General features: G+C 38.8%; 8 protein-coding genes across 11 annotated transcripts; 5 read left to right on the top strand and 3 right to left on the bottom strand.

Annotated features, from left to right (window-relative positions):
* The first annotated feature begins 5,705 nt into the window (after positions 1-5,705).
* LOC117573303 (uncharacterized) lies at positions 5,706-8,648 on the top strand. Of its 2 annotated transcripts, none has more exons than XM_052007990.1 (4): positions 5,706-5,813; positions 6,754-7,699; positions 7,950-8,156; positions 8,228-8,648. In XM_052007990.1, exons 2-4 carry the CDS (start codon positions 6,780-6,782, stop codon positions 8,472-8,474), a joined length of 1,374 nt encoding a protein of 457 aa, XP_051863950.1. In that variant the 5' UTR covers positions 5,706-5,813; positions 6,754-6,779; the 3' UTR covers positions 8,475-8,648. The 2 variants fall into 2 exon arrangements, with proteins under 2 accessions (XP_051863950.1, XP_034112299.2); XM_034256408.2 differs by having other exon boundaries at positions 5,706-6,056.
* A 734-nt stretch (positions 8,649-9,382) lies between these two features.
* LOC117575080 (uncharacterized) lies at positions 9,383-11,271 on the top strand. Its single transcript, XM_034259175.2, has 4 exons — positions 9,383-9,948; positions 10,016-10,541; positions 10,595-10,915; positions 11,019-11,271. The coding sequence occupies exons 1-4, from the start codon at positions 9,645-9,647 to the stop codon at positions 11,269-11,271; spliced, it is 1,404 nt and encodes a 467-aa protein (XP_034115066.1). The 5' UTR covers positions 9,383-9,644.
* Positions 11,272-12,149: 878 nt separating this feature from the next.
* Positions 12,150-14,034, top strand: LOC117573302 (uncharacterized). The gene is made up of 4 exons (XM_034256407.2): positions 12,150-12,592; positions 12,653-13,157; positions 13,215-13,535; positions 13,755-14,034. The coding sequence occupies exons 1-4, from the start codon at positions 12,271-12,273 to the stop codon at positions 13,990-13,992; spliced, it is 1,386 nt and encodes a 461-aa protein (XP_034112298.1). The 5' UTR covers positions 12,150-12,270; the 3' UTR covers positions 13,993-14,034.
* On the bottom strand, positions 14,020-15,195 carry LOC117573301 (uncharacterized). Its single transcript, XM_034256406.1, has 4 exons — positions 14,717-15,195; positions 14,378-14,659; positions 14,213-14,323; positions 14,020-14,155 (listed from the first exon to the last, which is right to left on the bottom strand). The coding sequence occupies exons 1-4, from the start codon at positions 15,193-15,195 to the stop codon at positions 14,020-14,022; spliced, it is 1,008 nt and encodes a 335-aa protein (XP_034112297.1).
* Positions 15,196-15,682: 487 nt separating this feature from the next.
* On the bottom strand, positions 15,683-16,736 carry LOC117574894 (uncharacterized). Its single transcript, XM_034258931.2, has 3 exons — positions 16,054-16,736; positions 15,878-15,988; positions 15,683-15,818 (listed from the first exon to the last, which is right to left on the bottom strand). Exons 1-3 carry the CDS (start codon positions 16,734-16,736, stop codon positions 15,683-15,685), a joined length of 930 nt encoding a protein of 309 aa, XP_034114822.2.
* Positions 16,478-17,841, top strand: LOC117574895 (uncharacterized). 3 transcript variants are annotated; one of them, XM_052006534.1, is made up of 4 exons: positions 16,478-16,572; positions 16,642-17,083; positions 17,152-17,552; positions 17,611-17,841. In XM_052006534.1, the coding sequence occupies exons 2-4, from the start codon at positions 16,988-16,990 to the stop codon at positions 17,774-17,776; spliced, it is 663 nt and encodes a 220-aa protein (XP_051862494.1). In that variant the 5' UTR covers positions 16,478-16,572; positions 16,642-16,987; the 3' UTR covers positions 17,777-17,841. The 3 variants fall into 3 exon arrangements, with proteins under 3 accessions (XP_051862494.1, XP_051862493.1, XP_034114823.1); XM_052006533.1 differs by having other exon boundaries at positions 16,494-16,572; positions 16,630-17,083; XM_034258932.2 differs by lacking the exon at positions 16,478-16,572 and having other exon boundaries at positions 16,574-17,083.
* A 198-nt stretch (positions 17,842-18,039) lies between these two features.
* On the top strand, positions 18,040-18,821 carry LOC117576058 (uncharacterized). The gene is given in 3 exon segments (XM_034260590.2): positions 18,040-18,370; positions 18,373-18,523; positions 18,597-18,821. Coding segments are annotated over 3 exon segments (639 nt in total). The 3' UTR covers positions 18,754-18,821.
* Positions 18,822-19,366: 545 nt separating this feature from the next.
* LOC117573300 (uncharacterized) lies at positions 19,367-20,272 on the bottom strand. Its single transcript, XM_034256404.2, has 2 exons — positions 19,602-20,272; positions 19,367-19,537 (listed from the first exon to the last, which is right to left on the bottom strand). The coding sequence occupies exons 1-2, from the start codon at positions 20,132-20,134 to the stop codon at positions 19,381-19,383; spliced, it is 690 nt and encodes a 229-aa protein (XP_034112295.1). The 5' UTR covers positions 20,135-20,272; the 3' UTR covers positions 19,367-19,380.
* Between the last annotated feature and the right edge of the window lie 62 nt (positions 20,273-20,334).

Raw genomic sequence — 20,334 nt, 5'->3', positions numbered from 1 at the left:
GCACTATCAAAATTGTCATTCATATGTCGAATAAAGCAACTACTATTCGTAGGTTAATATGCTAATTGATGTGACTCTCTACTGTGAAAAATTGAAGGCAATATTCATTCCATGAAATTCAAATTGCCAAGAAAGGGTTACATTTCTAATTAGCACTTAATTAATGGCATTACGAATATTTGCAAAAATCAAGCGAAAATTTGCCACTACAATTTGATCTCACTCAGTCAATTCATGTAATACAATTCTGCTGAAGATAATTGAAGGCAGTATTTATTACTTAAAATTAGGACTGCATTCATTTCTAAGTACTACGGAGCGTCGTTTTACACATATTTAGACACTCACTAAACTAATTGATGTTATTTTCTACTGTTGATAGTTTAAGGCAATACTTATTTGATGAAATTAGCATTAAGAATTTTATTTTAATATAATATTTCATCACTTTAGACGAATTAAGAACATTTGCGTATAGTTAAAAATTGTTACTTTATATTACGCAAAATTCCAAATTATATTTCATAGCTTTAGCCCATTGAAAATATTTGCAAATATCAAACGATAAAATTCTTTGATAATTTAGACTTACTAAGCTAATTAATGATAAAATTGAGACTATAAACGAAATTGTATTTCTAACTAATACTTCATAATTGTAGGCACATTAGGAAGAACTATCGTTACACTCAAGCTGTTATGTGCTCTAAGACATGTTGCTCAATTGGAATTGATCAATTAATAAATCAATGAGTCCCTAGTCCTCAGGAGTTAGTTGCCCGCCTTAGAGCATATATGATTATTTGCATTGTAGGCCGTGAGCTTAACACGCACTGGCACACACCTGGGATAATTTATGGGCCTCCAAGTGAAATGCACAACCAGCTGCGATTCATTGGAATGCATGCTACAGGATTTGGGGCAGCAAGTGGCAAAGCCGGGTACAAACTGGTCGCATTCATTCATTAATCGACGCCTGGCATGCAAATTGATTTGATACGTTGTCAATTAAAATGTGCAATTAATTTCATTGGGTTTGCCTCACATTATCGGCCAGCCAATTGAAGAGTGTGCGCAGGCCAGTTGGCAGCCAACTTAGAGAGCAAGAGGGAAGGTTGGAAGGTTGGGTGCAATGGCAGCTAATGAGCTCAGTTGGCCAATTGAGTTTGCGGCCATGGATGCGAGGCATTGCGTGTGGCTGTAAAGCGAAATTAAACCGCCTATGATAGTGCACTGAGTGTATTCGCAATTAGTCAAATGTTGATTGCCACACGCTCACACACATACACACACAAGCATACACTACTGTGCATTTCAATATAAACAATTAGCGTAACACATTCTCAATAAGAATTCGAAATGAGATTGACGATAACTTAAAGAGTTATATTTGTATAAAATCAATATAAACTGTGCTATATTATTGCAAGTGACTTATTTGAATGGACAGCATTGTTTGAAGCGCAATATGGTTGAGCTTCATTTTAAATGCCAAGATGGTTCACTTCGTAAATTAGTTCAAGGATTAGTGTAATAAAACTAACGTGCTAAGGATTTGCACAGCCCTTTTGTTGACTTTGTTTTTGGGGGTCGCCATAGCAGGCTGGGGGCCTAAGATTAGGGCGCTATGGGAGCAGCAGGGTGGGGAGTGGGGAGCATGTCGCAATTTCCCAATTAGCTACTCATTGAGATAAATTTCTTATGCAAATGATGACAAGGCCAAGCAGTAGCAGTAGCAGCGGTAACAGCAGCAACGGGGCGCTGAAGTAGCATCGACGTCTCTGTCATCATCGTCATCGCATCCCGTGCTGGGAGTTGGGGACCTGGGTAACCTGTAAGAGGAACAACAACAACAACAACAGCGACAACGGCAAACGGAGACTATCCTTAAGCAGACTGACATTGAGTGACTCTCGCGCCACGCCGCTGGCTCACTCTCTCTAATTAGCTGCTGACATTTGCCTGCTGCCAACAGCTAAAGGACAAACAACAATAACAACTACAACAAACATCACAAATTTGACATAATTAAAATACTGACGACTCGCAGCAGCAGCGACAGCAGCAACAGCAAAAGCATTTCAAAATGAAATGCGAGTCAAGTTACAGTTACAATCCCTACACCAATCCCAGTATTTGACTCCAACTCGGTGTCAGTCTACCCTCTCTCGCGCTTTCTCTATTTCTTTCGTAGTTACCTTCCCACTCTATAAGCAAATAAGATGAAAATATTTTTGCTAATTTTCTTTGAGTGCTTAACTCAAGGCGCTAATCCGTTTCATCAACTCGGGCTTGAACATAATTTTCTCTTCATTTTTTCGTCATTCTCAGTTATAATGATCTTAACGGTATGTTCGGATACCTTTAACTAGCGCAGTTCATTGACTGAACTCCACTAAGCAATAGCTCACACTCAGGTGTAAATTGAAGTGCATTCCAGAACATTGAACTCGAAAACGAAGTTGCTAATTGATTGCGCATGCTTTTGGACTTTCAGAATTGGATCACATTTAGCTAGTGAAAATAGTTAATGTTTGCTCTAGGCAAGACGACTGAAAAATACTCTTTAATTAGTACAACACTCTAAAGATTTTATTTATAATCTCTTTCAGAGAGTTTTCTAAGCAATTATATTAGTGGTTACGCAAGGATTGCGAATTCACAATTACTTTGAGCATACAGTTGGAGATTGTGCGCATGCATGACTTGGCAAGAGCCTAATAAATACTTTGTTTACATCACAAGTTAATCCAAGTTATTACAGTTATTACTAATTTATTTTGAATGGATTAAAGCAAACTTTAGCGTGAAAACGAAATGCAGACTCGTAATTCGTATGAATTTCTTATCTTCGTGAGAAATTCGCTTGAGAGAGCACACATAACTTTGTTGATACAACACAAATGTCCACACGCACACAGGCGACGCACAAAGGCACACAGCACAGCACAGCACAGCACAGCACAGACACACAGAGAAAGATACCCAGCTGACACTCGACATGTAAATTGCTCATACGCAATGTGGGCAGCAGCCGCTTCAACTAACAACAACAGAAGCAGTTGTAAATGGCGCATATTAAAGTTTGACTTGTACTTTTTGGGAGGGTGTGGGTTGAGTTAAATGGGCGGCATGAGTTCAAGCAGGCAAAAGTTGTTGCAACAAAAATTAAACGTTGCTTTTGTAATGCCGTGTGTGATAATTGGGAACAATAGAAGAAATAAGTTGGGCGACATAACGAAATGGGTGATGTTAGTACTTCCGCATTTTTGTCTGCAACCAGAAGCAGAACAAATACTCATACACACGTCCACGTAACTATCTATGAGCTTACCCCCGTTTCTCTCTCCCCCGGCTCTCTCTCTATCTTGGTCTGTGGCAGCATGTAGATGTTTGTTTGCCTGCGACATTCACGCCTCGCTGCGCTTTTTGCATGCTGTCGTTGCCTGCGGGCATTAAGTGTGATTTTATGCGATTTGTAGCAGGCAAAGTCGCCCACTCAACCACTGAACCCCCGAGCCCCCCAACCACATCACTGACTGCTAAAGGAAAGAGCCGCAGCACCTCCTCCTTGTGCCCACCACCAAACAGCAGTCCCTCTGCTAATTTACATTTGACAAATGTTTTGCATGCTAAGAAAATTTTTACCACTGCTGCGACGACTGCAACTGCTGTTCGTTAGAGTCTGAGAGATCCGGCACCGCCAACTAATACAAACATTTGCCCCCACCCCAATGCCCTTCCACACACACACACACACAATGACACGGGTGCAGCCCGCAGCAGCAGCGCAATGTGTTTTGTTTGCTGCATTTGTTTTCATTTGGTTGCAATGTTGACATTGTTTACTGTTCAACTTGCTAAAAATTAGCAAAAATCTCACACGAGCAACCAAAACACAAATACAACAAAAAAATAAAAGAAATGAGAAAAAAAGCATCGTATAATGAAAACAAAAAGAAGGTACAGCCAACAGCAACTAAAAATTTGCTTAAATTTAAATTTATGTGTGAGTTCTTGTTGTATGTGTGTGTGTGTGTTCGTTGACTGCAAGTGCGATAATTGCTGTGGGTGGCAACTCGAGCTGAGGTGTTGATGGTGTATATTGTGGGGTATGTATATATGTTTGTGGCAGCCCTTGGGGGGAATGAAAATTACAGTTTGCATAGGTCTTCACATTTTCGTGCAGCACCCCGAGAGGGCAGAATGCCAGGGAATACTAGCTGCTGCTGCTGCTTTGCTATTGCACCGAAAACTATTTCTTGAATTCAAGTATTGTAGCTCTCAGTTTACCTCCTAAAGTATATTTGAGTAGTTCGCTGAAGACTCTCAAAATCATCTCGCGTTGCTTGCATTTATTTCTATGCTTAAATATTCCACCAAATTTGTTATGTGCAAAATATAACGCAATTGCAGTTAAAGCGATATAAAAATAAGCTAGTAAGTTATATAGCGAATGCAACTCAATAAATACCCACATTCCAAAATATAAATTGTTTACTCGCTATAATTAAATGTTTTATTTATCAAAACAGTACTTAATATGTTAATTTAATTATTAAGAACTACATTAAATTCAGTTGCAGAAAGTACATATGTATCTCACAATACATATATTCAGCAATTTATTTGCCATGGGAATAAAGTTCTTCAATTAATATAATTATTACAAAAGATTAATGAAATTGGCTATTGACCTTTTCAATTGCAACCGTCCTATATTTGTATTTTGCATTGTAACAGTTAAACACAACAAAACAAATAATATAATAATAATTTAAATTGCTAATATATTCGACATCTATTTCACAATTTTAATTATTATAGCAAATTGAAACTATTATAAATATATTATATATACTGACACAGATTATTCAGCTCAAATGAAGAACAAATAAAATGCTAATATTTTTAAATACACATTTAGAGAAAATTTGTATTTAAATATAATCTTTTAGTTGAAAAAATAAAATGCGGAAATAATCAAATTCAACATAAAGCAGAAAAATGTACTATATAGTATGTGTACATACATACATACATAAGTATTGATATGTGATTCAGCACTTACGCTGAAAAAGATATATGAACATCAAATGCAGAATAAGTTGCCATTAGTTGAACAGAAACATTTGATTTTTATTACGAAAAGTATATAAGTAGAAGATTTTAATTAAATAGAATAAGACACAACCCATAAGCCAACAGATTATTTCAATAAACAGTTAAACTTTAATAATCTAGTAATGTAAAATACAACATGTCAAAACACAAGCCCTCGAAAAATAAAGGAGCGAATATTAATTAACTAAATAGAATAGCCAAATTGGTTAGTTTAATTTATTGTATTACATTAAAATATAGCACTACAAAGCGTACTAATTTCACTGGGGTTAAGTATGCACACATTAATACCTAAATATTCACTTTGCACATGACCTAAAATGGCGTTTTATATTGAGTTCGATTAGATAGCCATTGGCATTGGATCCATTATCGCGTAGTGGACCGCGGAGGGCCGGAAGAGCGTATATCGCACCTTTAAAAGCCTCTTTAAATGACACAAAAACGAGTTAACGACACTCAATTGGGTGCTAATTGTACAATTAAACGAGGCTGACATCGAATGGGTGGCTAACCAAATGGAGAGCGAACCAGCTAGCGGACACTATGCGCGTATGTGCATCGTATCAGTTCAGCTCAGACAGCTAATGGCATCAATGTAAAAGTAACACAACAAAATACAAAAATAGAACTGAAAAAAAATATACCATATATATTCGATCGCTGCACAACTCGTCGCCTCTCTATTGGTAATTATCTGCATCATAAATTTGTGTCCAATTGCACTCGAGGCATTGAAAATGGACACGTTTTAATTGTGGACACCAAGCTCGCTGCAACTCGTCGAATGTTGCCACATTTTTAGCACACAGAATCCTGTTGAAAATTGCATTAATTTAACGCATGATTGGCAATTCCAACGAATGGAATGAAACCATCGCATCACATCGCAACGCATCGTAGGGACCAAAGTGAAATTATGCAAATTGTGTGTAAGTGCCAGGGCAAAGCGACCAATTGGCGGCCCAACTGGGCGACTCTCCTATTGCTTAATTACACTACTGAGCAAAACAATTCGAGTGTTTGACTTTCACTCGAAAGGTTTTGCTGAATGTGTTCCTCTGTTTTCAACAATGTGTTGTCTGTGTGCGAGTGTGTGTATTGCCATAAACTCAACATTTTATGGGAAATGACCTGTCAAATATTGATTACACTTGGCAGCAAAAAAAGTGATTGTATGAAAATAAAAAAATAAAGAAGTGGAAACAAATGTTTAATCAGAAAGAGTGCAGATTTCGTATATAAATATTTAATAACTTTTTGTGATTACACTTTAAATTAATAGTACACATTTAATAGCGATTTTATAGTTAATTAATTACCACAATGAGCTTCAAAGACAATATATAATTAGTATGTGAACAAAAACAAGTGAAGTAGAAACAAAACAAACCATTTGGAAGTAGTATTTATACGAAAAAACGTGCAACTTTTTACTTCTCAGATTACTTTTTCATTTAATGAAAATATAATTCGGCAATGTTAAATTCTCAACGGAAAGCGAGCATTATGGAATATTATTTTCAAAATAAGTTTATAATTGCGAAAAATGTTTAACCTAATTACCAAAAACCACTGTAATTATCTATTCTCTATTCCATTTCCACACTGCTATGTTGGCCAGTGCAGTGCAACTGAATTTTATTTAAAGTGAAATGAATGAAGCCAGAAAAATGGCAAAAGCCATTATAATTGGCTGTGCTCTTTGTGGTGCCTTGCTAATATTGCTCTTCCGTCATGGAATTCCTCGTCGCAGCGAACCAAATGGGAATGAATCATATGCACTGATTGAAGCCGCAACGACAGAGTCGTCTGCTCCTTTGACATATTCCCATATATCAGGTGATGAATATGCAGCCATTGAGCATGACATAAATTCATCGCGTAATCATATTTTGCTGTTGCATCGCAAGAAGCGTTATCTCTTGTTTCCCGAGGGCAGCTCGTTCCAGTTGGTATTTGATTTAATCATACCGATAGTGGACTATACGAATTTTGCCATTCTTGGCGTCACTTGTGCTGTGGCCTGGGAGCTGCCCAGCAAGCCACCCAGCGAGCTGCTGCATGACCTGCGCACTCGTCTAGATGATGGCACTCTCGGCACTGTGAGGCGCAACGACAGCGTAGAGCCAGAGCAACTGCAACAGCCACAATTGCAGCAGCAGTCCGAGACAGTACCTCCATTGGACAATGGGGACTACATTGGAACCGCCACTAATTGGCAGTCAATGCATGCGCAACCAGCAGCAGAAGCATCAACATCGACATATGCAACCAATGCACATAGATATTCAGAGTACTATACGAATGTGCAGAGCAATGGCGGCGGAGGCACTTCCGCTTATGCAAATTCGGCTAATGGAGAACAGCCTGCTAGGAGGCCGGCTAATTGGCATGCGCGACAGTCAATAGCAAAGTGGCGACAGTGGGCAGGCACATCTCCTCCAGCTGTTCCAACAACCATTCCATCTGTCAACTGGTCAGACAATTGGTGGCAGCGCAACAAAGTGCGCGTTCAGCAAAATTGGCGTCAAAAGCAACAGCAGTGGAGCTCCTACGCGCAGACCACGCAAAGGTAAATGCACTCTAAGAATTATGTGCTCAAACACCATCAAACAAAGCATGCTTTCATACATTTTAAAATATGCAAAAAGCTAACTAAAGAACAAATTGTGACTAGTATTTAATTTATGCGGAAAGCACTCTTTAATTCAATTTGAATTCACATATTTAAAACTTCTCCTTAATTCAGTCATTCATTATTTGTGAAATACAAATTGAAAGTATTATTTAAGTAATACTCAGCAACTTACCAATTTACACAGGAGCTACAGCAGCTGGACAGAACGTCCACGTCAATTGTTGCAGGAGCCACCCAGGCACATAATTTATCCAGTGTTTGGAAAACGGCGACGTCGACGTCACGTCGAACTACAACAAATCAATGATGACGCCATCGAGCGGCTGCATCTGCGCCAGCATTTGATTTCACGCGGACTGCTCTTTGGCAAGATCGAACGTTTGTACAAAACGTATGTCAAAAGGGTTCTAGTTCACTTTCTATATAGTATATTATATATTAACACTTGTTTATACTCCACAGAAGACAACTCAATGGCACTTCCTGCATTCAGCGTGCTCTCTGTGAGTCGGCACAGCGTCAAGAGCATGGACACAATCCACAGAGTTTCATCATGGAGCTGTTGTCGGCCATCTTTCAGTTGCCCAGCGGCCTTGAAGGCATTGAAGCGGACAAACACATTCCATCAATGTATCTGGAGGCACATCGGGCGGTTGGCGACTGTCAACAGTTATTTGGCGATTGTAATCATAAATTTTGGTTCGAATAAAACCAAATAATAATTATGATGCAGCTTGTTTGTTTTCATTATTATTTACATTTTTAATTTATTCGGACAGGCAGCCACAGGGCGTAGACCTTGTGTGCAATGGTGTACATATTTGGGATTAGCTTTTAGTGGTTCAATTTATTCAGAGTTTGATGTTGTATAATTTAATTTTGACAGTTATGACACTTTTTTCACCCACAATCGATAGAATTAGTGATGAATTTGCAACATTTACTATCGTTAGCATAAAACTCAATAAATAAATCATTTGATTAATTAAGAAAATATAATGTGTCGAATTGTAGGTAATAATGTGCCATATTTCAATTAAAATTTTAACTATTTGAAAGAGTAATCTACGACTTTTTAAATTGTATAAATTATATAATTTAGCAAAACTAAATCATTATGTGTACACATATGTATATCATTACACATGTTTTTTTTTTTTAATTAAATACACTCCCTCTATTAACACGCATAAAGCATTGTTCTTATACGATTTCAAAATATTCATCTTTTTTTCTTCAATTAATTAATGAGTATTTTCATGCAAGTATCGATACGTCTTCTTTAGTAATTTAAATACATATTTGCTATTCATTTTAGTTACTTTTCCAAATTTTGAAGTTTATGATAACCTCATTTATGTTAATAAACTAAAAAATCAAAACTTTTACATTTCATTACCGATAGTAATTTATCAAATATATTATTCGTTTAAATATTTCATAAAAGAGTTTTATGGAATATTTTTCTCTCTGTCTCCCGAAATGACCAAGCTCTGTAAATATCAATCTAAGATATTATAAAATCTTACATAATTGTAAGATTAAACAAAAAAAGTGTGAACACATAAACCGAATGAAAATGTAGCATTCAATCGTTACACCAAGATGATTCAAACATAAAAGTTTCCAAAGCGATCAACAATAAAAGAAGATTCTTAGAATACGACGAATGATGCCGAGGGGGGAATTGCGGCATGGGGAACTGCCGCCGTAATTAACAGTTAGAACTAAGCGCAACAATTTTGCCTGTTTGGTTGGGTTTGGTTGAGTTTTGGTTAGAATTTTTGGGTTATGGCTTAACGATTGGTTGACACAACTTTTGAAACGCTTAAACTAGCAGTTGGCGTATGGACGACGCGTTGACCGCAAGTGTTTGGAAATGTGGATCAGAAATAAAAGAAGAAACAATACCTTAGCCAGTTGCTTACTCCTATCATTACTGCAATGGTTAGAGTTATGCTTAGGAGATGTGCTCAAAGGGGGAGGAGGCATTGAGCTGGCAACTGTTAGCCCACTATTGAGTGTAGCAAAGAGTGCAGTTGTCAGCGATGTGAGTTCAGACTTTGAGCAGCTCATCGAAGCGAAGCTCAACGAATCAGCCAGTGGAGTAAAACCGACAGAAAATCTTCTCTCCAGAAAGCGGCGTTATTTACTATTTCCCGAGGGCAGCTCCTTTCAATTTGGTGAGTTCAAAGGCTTCTACCTAAAATAAGAATTGAATGCACAAATTTATTTTGTTTACAATCACAGTTTTTGACGAGTATATTTGCGTAGTGGACCACACCAACTATTTGGTGTTGGGCCTTACGGTTGCCCTGGCTTGGGAATTGCCCAGCAAGGCACCCAGTGAAGCGGTTGACGATCTGTTGAACAAACTGGAGTCTGGCACAATAGACGTCAGTCGGAATGATACTGTTTCCAACATAACCTATGTTGATGATGCTTCTAAGCCGGAACAAGACACTCAACAATCCAGCAATAAAAATAATGACAACAGTAGCTATAAGCACAACTATATCGACTTGTCCAACAAAGGAGTTGGGAACCAATCTTATAATTCATACTACAGCAGTTCTCCTGTTTTTCGCACTCCCATGCATCCGTTGCATCTGTATAGAGATAGCTACTACAGAAGACCAAATATACCAGCTAGACGTAAAGACAATTATTACTACTCATCCAACAGCAGTCCGGTGAGGAACCCCTTTGATGACTGGTCTCAACCTTACAGTCCGGCCGAGAAAACACGCTTTCCCTATTGGGCTCTAGCTGCGCAGTAAGTAGAATGTCATATACTTTGAAACACTCTTTCAATTCTATCCATTTTAGTTTAGAGGATATCTTACGACATCGGAATAGTTTTTATAATCGTGATGAGAATCAACATAAGAATGTCTACTATGGCAAACCAAAGCCTCAACGTGTTCGCAAGCTTCCTCGTGTATCTAGCCAAGCAAGGCATTTCAAAATTTATCCCGTGTTTGGCAAGCGCAGCATTCCGGATGCTGAGAATCCACATCATCGTCAGCGCAGAAGTGGCACAAGTAGCGCACACGATACTAATTTAAGTAGATTGGAGAGCCACCAAATCAAATATCATCGCAACAGTCGACAAACATTATACGAAAGAATTGAAAAATATCTGAATAAGTAAGTACTGTATTTGGTTTATTTCCCATGATGTTGAAAGCAACACTCACTACTCAATGAATGGAAAGAAAGTATTATATGCTTTTATTTTCTTCTTTCCCAGACGCGGCGTAAATGGACACCAGTGTGTGCTGCGTTCTTTATGTGAGACCGGCCAAAAATCTAATGAAAAAGAACCCGGTAGCTTTGCCGGCGAACTGATTCGAGCTGTGTTTACTATCCCAGAAGCTTTAGATCACGAGCCTGTTGCCTATCGGGACGCACTTTACGATAAAGCCCATGCTCATGATGGTGACTGTGCTGCACTTTATCCGGAATGCAAGCAGTCCTTATGGGATGTTCCATTCTTACAATAATAAAAGGCTGTCAAAATATTGTTGTAATTATCTTTTATTCAACCAAATCAATTAGATTAGACTTTTGAGCATGGTACGGCATAACAGTATTATGAGACTTAATCAAAAAAAATGTTTTCAAATATCGATTCCAAATATCAACTTGTAAAGTTAGCGAGAGCAACTTTCGCGATCATTGTAAGTATGGTTTATGCGATTAGTCTGAGTATAACTCGAACTTTCCTGTTGGTGCCAATGAGTTTTATCTAAAGAAATGTATGACTGTTTTTAACCAAAACAAGTCCGAAGTCTGAAGTTGGTGGCGTGAAAAAGTAATTTGAGCCTTTAAATAGACCAATGAGCACGCAAAACAAAGACGAAGCGAAAGACAAACTGCTTGTCAGAACAAAACAGAGAAACAAAGAAAAAAATAAATACATATATTAAAAATTCCGCTATGAGGCGTAATCGACTAGAAAATGGCTGTGAAATAAATGCTAAGCTTAAAGCCGCAGTGTGAAAATGAAATAAAGAATAATCAATGAACTTTCAATCTGAGATTTTGAAGCTGTACTCTGTTATTAAGCTGTTCAAGTCTAAGCTACACTTCATAGCCTTGCAAACACTAGGGTATAACAAAAGAAGAAGAGTGCGAAAACTAATGATGAACAAAAAGAAAAAGTAGCACGCAAACGTTACACCAAGCGCTGCCAAGTCAAACTTAAAACTTTTCAACGCGACCAGCGGCAATGAAAAGAAGATTCTTAGAATGCGATGAAGGAAGCGATAGTCAAAGAGCAAAGGAGAAATTGCGGCGCTGGGGGAACTGGCCGCAATTAACAGCCAAAGCAAGAACTAAACGCAACATTTTTGTCTACCTTTCAATGGGTCCGGTTGGATTTGGTTTGAGTTAGAGTTTTGCGTTCTGGCGTTAGCGTTAGCGTTTGCTTGGCGCAGCTTTTGAAACTTTCAAACTGACAGTTGGCGTATGGACGACGCGTTGACCGCAAGTGTGGGAAAATGTGGATCAGGAACAAAAGAAGAAGCAATACCCCAGTCGGTTGTTTGCTCTTACCGCAGCTGCCGCTTCTGCTGCTGCTGCAGCTGCTTGTGAACTGCTTTGGAGATGCGCTCAAATCCGGAGGAGGCATCGAGCTGCCAACTGTTAGCCCACTGTTGAGTGTGGCCAAGAGTACTGCTGGCAGCGATATCAGTTCGGATTTTGAACAGCTCATCGAGGCGAGGCTTAACAAATCTGCCAGTGGAACAAGGCAGACAGAAGTGTTGCTCTCCAGGAAACGGCGTTATTTGGTATTTCCCGAGGGCAGCTCTTTTCAAATGGGTGAGTCCCAAGATGTCTAAATGAAGTACAAATTGAATGCTCCATTTGTTTGTACCGCAGTTTTCGATGAGATTATCTGCGTGGTGGACTACACCAACTATCTGGTGCTGGGTGTTACGGTTGCCCTGGCTTGGGAATTGCCCAGCAAACCGCCTAGTGAAGCGGTTAAGGATTTGTTAACTAAGCTTGACGAAGGCACACTAGACATCAGCCGCAACGACACTGTGTCCAACATAACCTACGTCGATGATGCACCTAAACCAGATTTACAAGCCAGTAATACCAATAACTACAAGCCCAACTATATAAACTTGTCAAACAAAGGAATTGGCAGACCCTCTTATAATTCATACTACAGCAGCTCACCTGTTTTTCGAACTCCTATGCACCCATCTCATCAATATAGCGATAGCTTCTACAGACAACCAAATATACCAGCCAGACGAAAGGATAATTATTACTACTCCTACAATAGCAGCCCGACGAGATACCCATTCGATAACTGGTCACAACCCTACAGTCCGGCTCAGAACACACGCTTTCCCTATTGGGCTCTGGCTTCGCAGTAAGTTCGCAGCTATGTACATTTAAACTCACTATTTTGAATTGCTCTACCCTTTAGTTTGAAGGACACCCTACGCCATCAGAATAGCTTATATAATAAAGATGCGAGTCACCAGAATAATGTCTCCTATGGTCAGCCGAAACCTCAACGTAAACAGAAGCGTCCACGCGTATCAGGTCAAGCGAAGCATCACAAGATTTATCCCGTCTTTGGCAAACGCAGCATTCCGGATGCTGAGAATCCACATCATCGTCATCGCAGAAGTGGCACAAGTAGCGCACACGATACTAATTTAAGCAGATTAGAGAGCCATCAAATCAAATATCATCGCGAGAGTCGGCAAACATTATTCGAAAGAATCGAAAAGTATCTTAACAAGTAAGTATGAGTTAAACTGATACTTATAAAAAAGCACCCAAAAACTAAAAATGTAATTCTTAGTTGATTTAATTGATAAACCTTTCTCCAAAATATTCAACTAGTTAATATTGATAATAAAGAATGAAGATTTAGTTGAGTGTAATGGAAATTCCTTATTCTCTTCTTATTAAAAACCAAAAAATGTTAATTTACTTTTCCTTTTCTTTCTCTATATAGACGTGGTCAAAATGGCCATCAGTGTGTGCTGCGCACTTTGTGTGAAACCGCCCAAAAGTCCATTGAAAAACAACCCGGCAACTTTATTGGCGAACTACTTCGGACAGTGTTTACCATACCAGAAGCGTTGGATCAAGAACCGGGGACCCATTACGATAAAGCTCATTCTCAAGATGGAGACTGTGCTGCACTTTATCCGGAATGCAAACAGTCCATATGGGATGCACCATTTATGTAATAAAACCCTGTCTTAACGTTGTCACAATTATGTTTTATTCTGGCCTAGGAACCATGCCAATAGGTTTATCTTACATTGATTCCGCAACTGTTGAGTACAATCTTCTGGAGCCATGCGCATTATGCGACTGTAATCATCTTCAAGTCCAGATACAGTGGGCATGCTGATTTAGATAATATTATATTATATCTGAGACTATTGATAATGATTTACTACTTACGTCAAGACCACCCGAACAATGTCTTGGATCATAGAATATCCTGGTGGCAGTAGCAAACGTTTGCTGTCACACATGGCTCTTAAGATACAAGACTTAATGTCGATGCCGAGTCTGCAAAAACTAATACTTTAATATTACAATAAACATTAGAAAAGCGCTTCATACAGTTGTGTAAATCCACCAAATTGCTCAAAGAGCTGTCGACGATCACGATGAGCATGATAGTGGCGCCAATCCTTGAGATGATGAAGGTCTGGATAGGGAATGGCTTCGTAATCAGCAGTTTCAGGATCGTAGGGCTCTTCTTCCATTGGTTCTTCTTTTGACCTCTGCCAACGTTTGCCATAGTTGCTCCATTGCGGAGACTCTGTAGTCCACTTGCTCCACTTACTTGCAGGTGGCTTCCAGTTTTTGTACTGTTGTCCAGCTTGTGACCAATTTTTGTTGCTCTGTCTATACTTTCCATACTTCGAATACTTTTCAGCTGGTGTCGAATCCTTGTACTGTTGTCCATACTTTGACCACTTCTGCCACTGGGTAGTATCAACATAGCTCGGTGCATCAGGTCTAAGATCAATTCGTTGATGCAATCTAAGGGGTTTCGGTTTCTTAAGAGCAGTCGCCTTGAAGCGCCAATCTGTGCCCGGGATCCAAACAAAAGTTGGCTCTGTTGTTGTTAATGGCACCGGAGTAGTTGTTGTTCGAGGTCGAAAGCGTTTGGGATACACATCTTCACGAGTGGTGGGCACAGGATAATAACAGGCCTGCTCAATGTTCATATTCACTCCGCTTGGGTACTGAGAAAGTAATCGTTTACTCAATTGTCCTGTGAACTTTAAGTTCGATCCCTTTGGAAAAAGCACAAAACGTTTCTGACGTGAAAAAACGCGTTCAACAACATGATTTAACTCGGTTTTATTGCCCAGAACTAGGACAGCTGAGGCCATTAGACCGATCAACTGTATCAAGAGATAACCACGCATGGTGCACACTAACTGATTGAGATGTTTAAGTGAAAGGTTCACTGAAGCTTCTCAAATATCCAAAATTTACTTAACAATTACTAAAATCAATTGGTGTAAATTTTTAAACCAATAAGAGATCGAATAATACATTTTGATTACCTTCCACAAGCTAGAGAAAATTATGAAATAAGTAAACTAACTACTGCGATGGTGCACCGTTAACTCCAATAAAGAGATTTATTAACTAGCTTTCACCATTAGACTCTGACGTTTTATGTCTAAGGTTCATAGAGGTTAACCTAAGATTAAAACATTTTATTCTTATGTGAACATATTTTCTATAAAAACAAAAATTAAGTGAAGAGTATATAGTAAAAACACGTCTATTATTTATATTACATTACATATAGCACTTAAATCGGAAAATGCTAACTATGTTAAAATCGTCGTCAAAAATCAATAAAGAAACCGGTATGTCATTACCAAACAACCTAATATTATTTATTTATTTCAATCTGCCACTTAATAACCAGATCAATAGGTTCATATTACATTTAGTTTTCAGTTCTTGGGCACATTGATCGGCATCCCTGCTCATGATACGAGTATAATCATCGTCCAGACCATCTAATCTGGGCATGCTATTTAAGAAATATAACAGTTTGTAAATTTTTATTATATTCTCTTTTGATAAACTCACGTGAAAACTAAGCGCAGCATATCATGGAGCATGGAGTAGCCAGGAGGCAATAGCAGGCGCTTTGAGTCACATATAGTACGCAATATACACGACTTAACATCAATACCAAAACTGCAAAATAATATTACTTTGTCATACATATATTGAATATCTAATCGAAATCTTGATATACCTACAGAGAACTCAGTCCACTGAAGTGATCGAACAACTGTCTGCGATCACGATGTCCATGATAATGTATAGAATCAGATGGAGAAGGTCTTTGAGGTCTGCTTGGTTTTCTTTTCCATTGATTCGACCAGTCTGCTGTCCATCTTGGAGCAGGTGTTGTCCATTTCGACCACTTGTTTTTATTACTCCACTTCATATTGGCAGTTGATGCCCATTTTTCACCATATTTTGCCCATTGCTGCCATTTATATGGATTGTTAGAGCCGCCCACATCAATCCGATGCGTCTTCAGTGTTTGAACTTGTAGTTTCTTTTTGGGCAATGACACCGCCTTGAAACGCCAATCTGTACCAGGTATATAGACAAACGATTCTGATGGTTTTGGTTTTGGAGTTGTGCTTGGCAAGAAACGCTTCGGATATAGATCATCTCTGCTACCGGGAATGGGAAAGTAGACTGCTTCTTCCAGAACGAAGTTGACACCACGCGGATATGTTGAAATTAATCCTTTGCTAAAGTTGCAGGTAAATTTAAGAAATGAACCTGGTGGAAAAATGATTGCACGTTTCTTTCTACTGAAGACTCTCTCATAGGCAGGCTGAGTCAGTTGAGTCTTTGGAGATTGTTGAAATTCCCCTTGACTTGAGCTGAGCAACAGTAAAAGTACATAAATCCGAGCACGAAGCATGTCAATGCCTATCACGAAATGATGCGAAAGCCTGACATGCATTTGGGATAAGTAGAAGTACTTTCTGTGAACAGAATAATTCAATATTTACTCAGTGCTTTTGGATTTGATTGATGTCTTGATTTATTGACTGTACTCATGAAGGTCCATTAGCCTATATACCCAATTTCTGAAGTTATTGTTGGGCATTTGTGTTAACAGACCGATCAGTTGAAATATTATATTCAAACCGTGTAGATCGGGCTTATAAAATGGACCCAAAAAAATTAACTTACCAAGTGCTTTTTGTACTTATAAGCTGCAGTTCATCCAGCTCCTTACTATATCCGGCATCTTCTGATTTGGGCGTAAGCTGAAATTGCTTTTGTTAAATTAATTAAATTAAATAATTATTAACATCGATCTGACTATTTAGTTGACCTACTCGGTTTCGGTACCCGTTGCCGAGTATTATCCGGAACGTCGAATACTAATCGATTGGTGTTTTGCAGTCAGCTACTCTTTGCCCTACAATCTAACCTCGTTCTATAGTATACCCATTTGGCCGGGATTCGCCAATTATAAAACTAAACGTGATGTTCTTCAAACTGACGAAACAGATGTCAGTTTCTATACCAAGTATGGTTACAATACAAACGCAGCAACACATCCCAAAGATTTCTCAGCTGGTCAACTTTACGCTGCAATCGAAGATTCATTGTCTTCCTATGGATTCCATGACACTTGCCTTTTACGCAGTGTCTGTGAGCTGTCAAAGCATCCATTCGACGAACATAATCAACATATGTTGAGCGATATAATGAACTTTCTTTTAAGGTATGTCTCAAATACTAACCATCAAATACATATAGTTAAAAAAAATTATATTCGGCAGTCCATCACAGCACGAAGGATTTCTGGAGAGTGAGCATGTTTATAAGCAAGCCTATGAGCAAGCTGAACTTGATGGATTTCTGGGCAAAAATTGTGCGCAGCTCTATTCTCATTGTAAACATGATGTCTTGCGACTTATCACAAATGTTATATTACCCAATTCATAAAATGCAGTTTATAAGACTCTCGTTTTTTCAATTTCCCCAAAAATAAATAGCGCCGAGCCTTATAATACTGATTGCTGATTTCAGAGTTGTTGTTGACAAGTCTAAACGAATGAGTAAGCATCAGGTATGAGATGAATAGAAGAGACCCCGTGATGTAAACTGTAACATTCATGTGTTTCATTAGCAACTGATATTGTGATTTTAATTAACGCACTTCGTTGTCATCGCTTCGAGTTGTCTGACGTTCTAGTTTCTCTCACAAAATGTATCTTAAACGTGTGCACTACATCGGGGCTCTGCAGCTATTACTGCTTATAGTTGGGAGTCATGGGGAAATGCCACTGTTCTTTCCAGCATCATCAGTGCTGCAGGTTACCTCGTCGTTGTCGGTGCCAGTGGTAATACCCCAACGGAAACTATTCTGGGATTGGGGACTGCAGATGAACTACAATTTGCCCGCGCAGCCATCTAGCTTTTATGCGGCATCCATTTGGCCAGATGAGTTCGAGCGTCGCCACAAACGTCAATTGAGGAACGAAACACAGAAGTATATGCCTACTAACGGACTAACGAATATGCATCCCAATGACCTTACGGCGGGGAGCTCTATGAGAGCATTGAAAATATGCTGACGCGGTATGGCATCGATGAGTCCTGTCTGTTGCGAAGTGTGTGCGAATTGGCCCGACATCCCTTCGATGATGGACACCAGAACATGCTAACAGCATTGTTGACCTTTACGTTAACGTAAGTGGCGTAGTATTCGTTTATTGCTTCTGAATGACTCGCACAAATACTCATCGTTCTTGTACATTTTCAGGCCATCGCTGCATGAGGCCTTTGCACCCAGTGAGACTGTGTATCGTGAAATCTATGAGGAGGCAGAGCAACAGGGATTTCTGGGCGAAAATTGCGCAAAACTGTATACCGAGTGTCCAGTGGACATTCTGGGCGGCATTAGCAAACTAATCAGCTAAAATAAAGTGCTTAAAGACTTTCCAATTTGCAATTATATTAACTGTGGCGCATGTGCCACCAATCAATGCTTAAGTCCCTGACGCCTAATGAGCTTAGCTTCTGGTCATTGAAGGCAATTCAGTAAATAACTTGATGCCAACTAATGTATGTGATTTTAGCTTAATGGCCAGCAAAAAATTTGCATGAATATTCTATTGGATTTCACTTCATGACATGCACATTGTTCATAAAGCACTCGTAGTATTGTAACAAGTAATTAATGGAAGTATTTTATTACTTCATGGCAAACCACTTAACAGATTAACATGGTGGGATTTCAGGTTAAGACTTCCTAGAAAGCCGTTTACTGTTTAATAAATTTGTTTACAAATATCTAACCAATAGATTCTTTTATAATCTTAAGATTCAACTGAGAACAGATAGATAAAGAAAATTTCATAATTAATAGTCAAATTAAATATATTTAAACATGTTTGGGTTTGCCCGAGTTATTTCAATCAATTGATTGCTTACTTTTAGTTAAAGTTTTTTATGAAACAACATTAATTGATGGATGCTGATGCCTCTCAATGCCATGAAAACAAATAAATAAAACAATAATAATATCTAGGTACGACACATTTATTTCATCTCACTATTTTACTGAATATAGTTAACACATCCAGTTCACACTTAGGATAGGCTTTTTGACAATCACCACCCATGAAACCTATTTTCTCAGCGCGTTCATAACGATGTTGATACAACTTTTCGTTCGGCCCAAAGCCTTCATGCTGCGAGGGTCTATAAAATCAATACAACAATCATTATGTATATATTTCCATTAATTCAATAAAAATCTACTTACGTTAGCAAAAAGGTGATGATTTTTACGATCAAGGTGAAGCTGTAGCTATGATCATCAGCTAAAGGATGCAGAGCTATTTCACATACACTGCGTAATAAGCAGGATTTATGAAAGCCATTCTCCTCTAATCTGCGCTCCAAGCCCGTGTACAACTCACCAGCAGTAAAATCATTAGGATGTATGCCATTTTCTGCCTCCATCAGCTCCTTGACTGTGCCAGTGAAACCATCTGTATGCCGCCTGCGACGCTCCAGAGCATTAGACCAAATGGTGGGATTATAGAATGAGGCGACATCATATGGCATGTTATAGTTCATCTGAAACCCCAAATCCATGAAGACCTTTCGAGCATCGGGTATATCGATTGGCACTGACATTGAAGATGTAAGCTGCAATATCGTTGATGCTGGATACAGTAAAAATCCAGTTGTGCCCGTCGTCAGGACCACTATAACCACGATGATCACAGTGAATAGCCCGTTGATAGAGTTGCTGTTGTGCTGCTGTGGCCGTCGCATTTCGATGTGAAGCATCTTAGAATTACGGTCTGTAGCACATGTTTGAACGCATTAATGTTCCGGGTTTCCATACTATTGATTTGTTTATGTAGGTCTTTAATTAAGCAGAACTGTTAATGAGTGAAGCATTTGCCATGCGTGAGCAGCAATTAGAACAACGAAAACTGCAGAACTAGGGCAAACATTATATATACGTACAACTTGGGAAACAATTC

This window comes from Drosophila albomicans, chromosome 2R (assembly GCF_009650485.2).
Source record: "Drosophila albomicans strain 15112-1751.03 chromosome 2R, ASM965048v2, whole genome shotgun sequence".
Classification (NCBI taxonomy): domain Eukaryota; kingdom Metazoa; phylum Arthropoda; class Insecta; order Diptera; family Drosophilidae; genus Drosophila; species Drosophila albomicans.
This window is presented reverse-complemented; position numbering and strand designations above follow the sequence as displayed.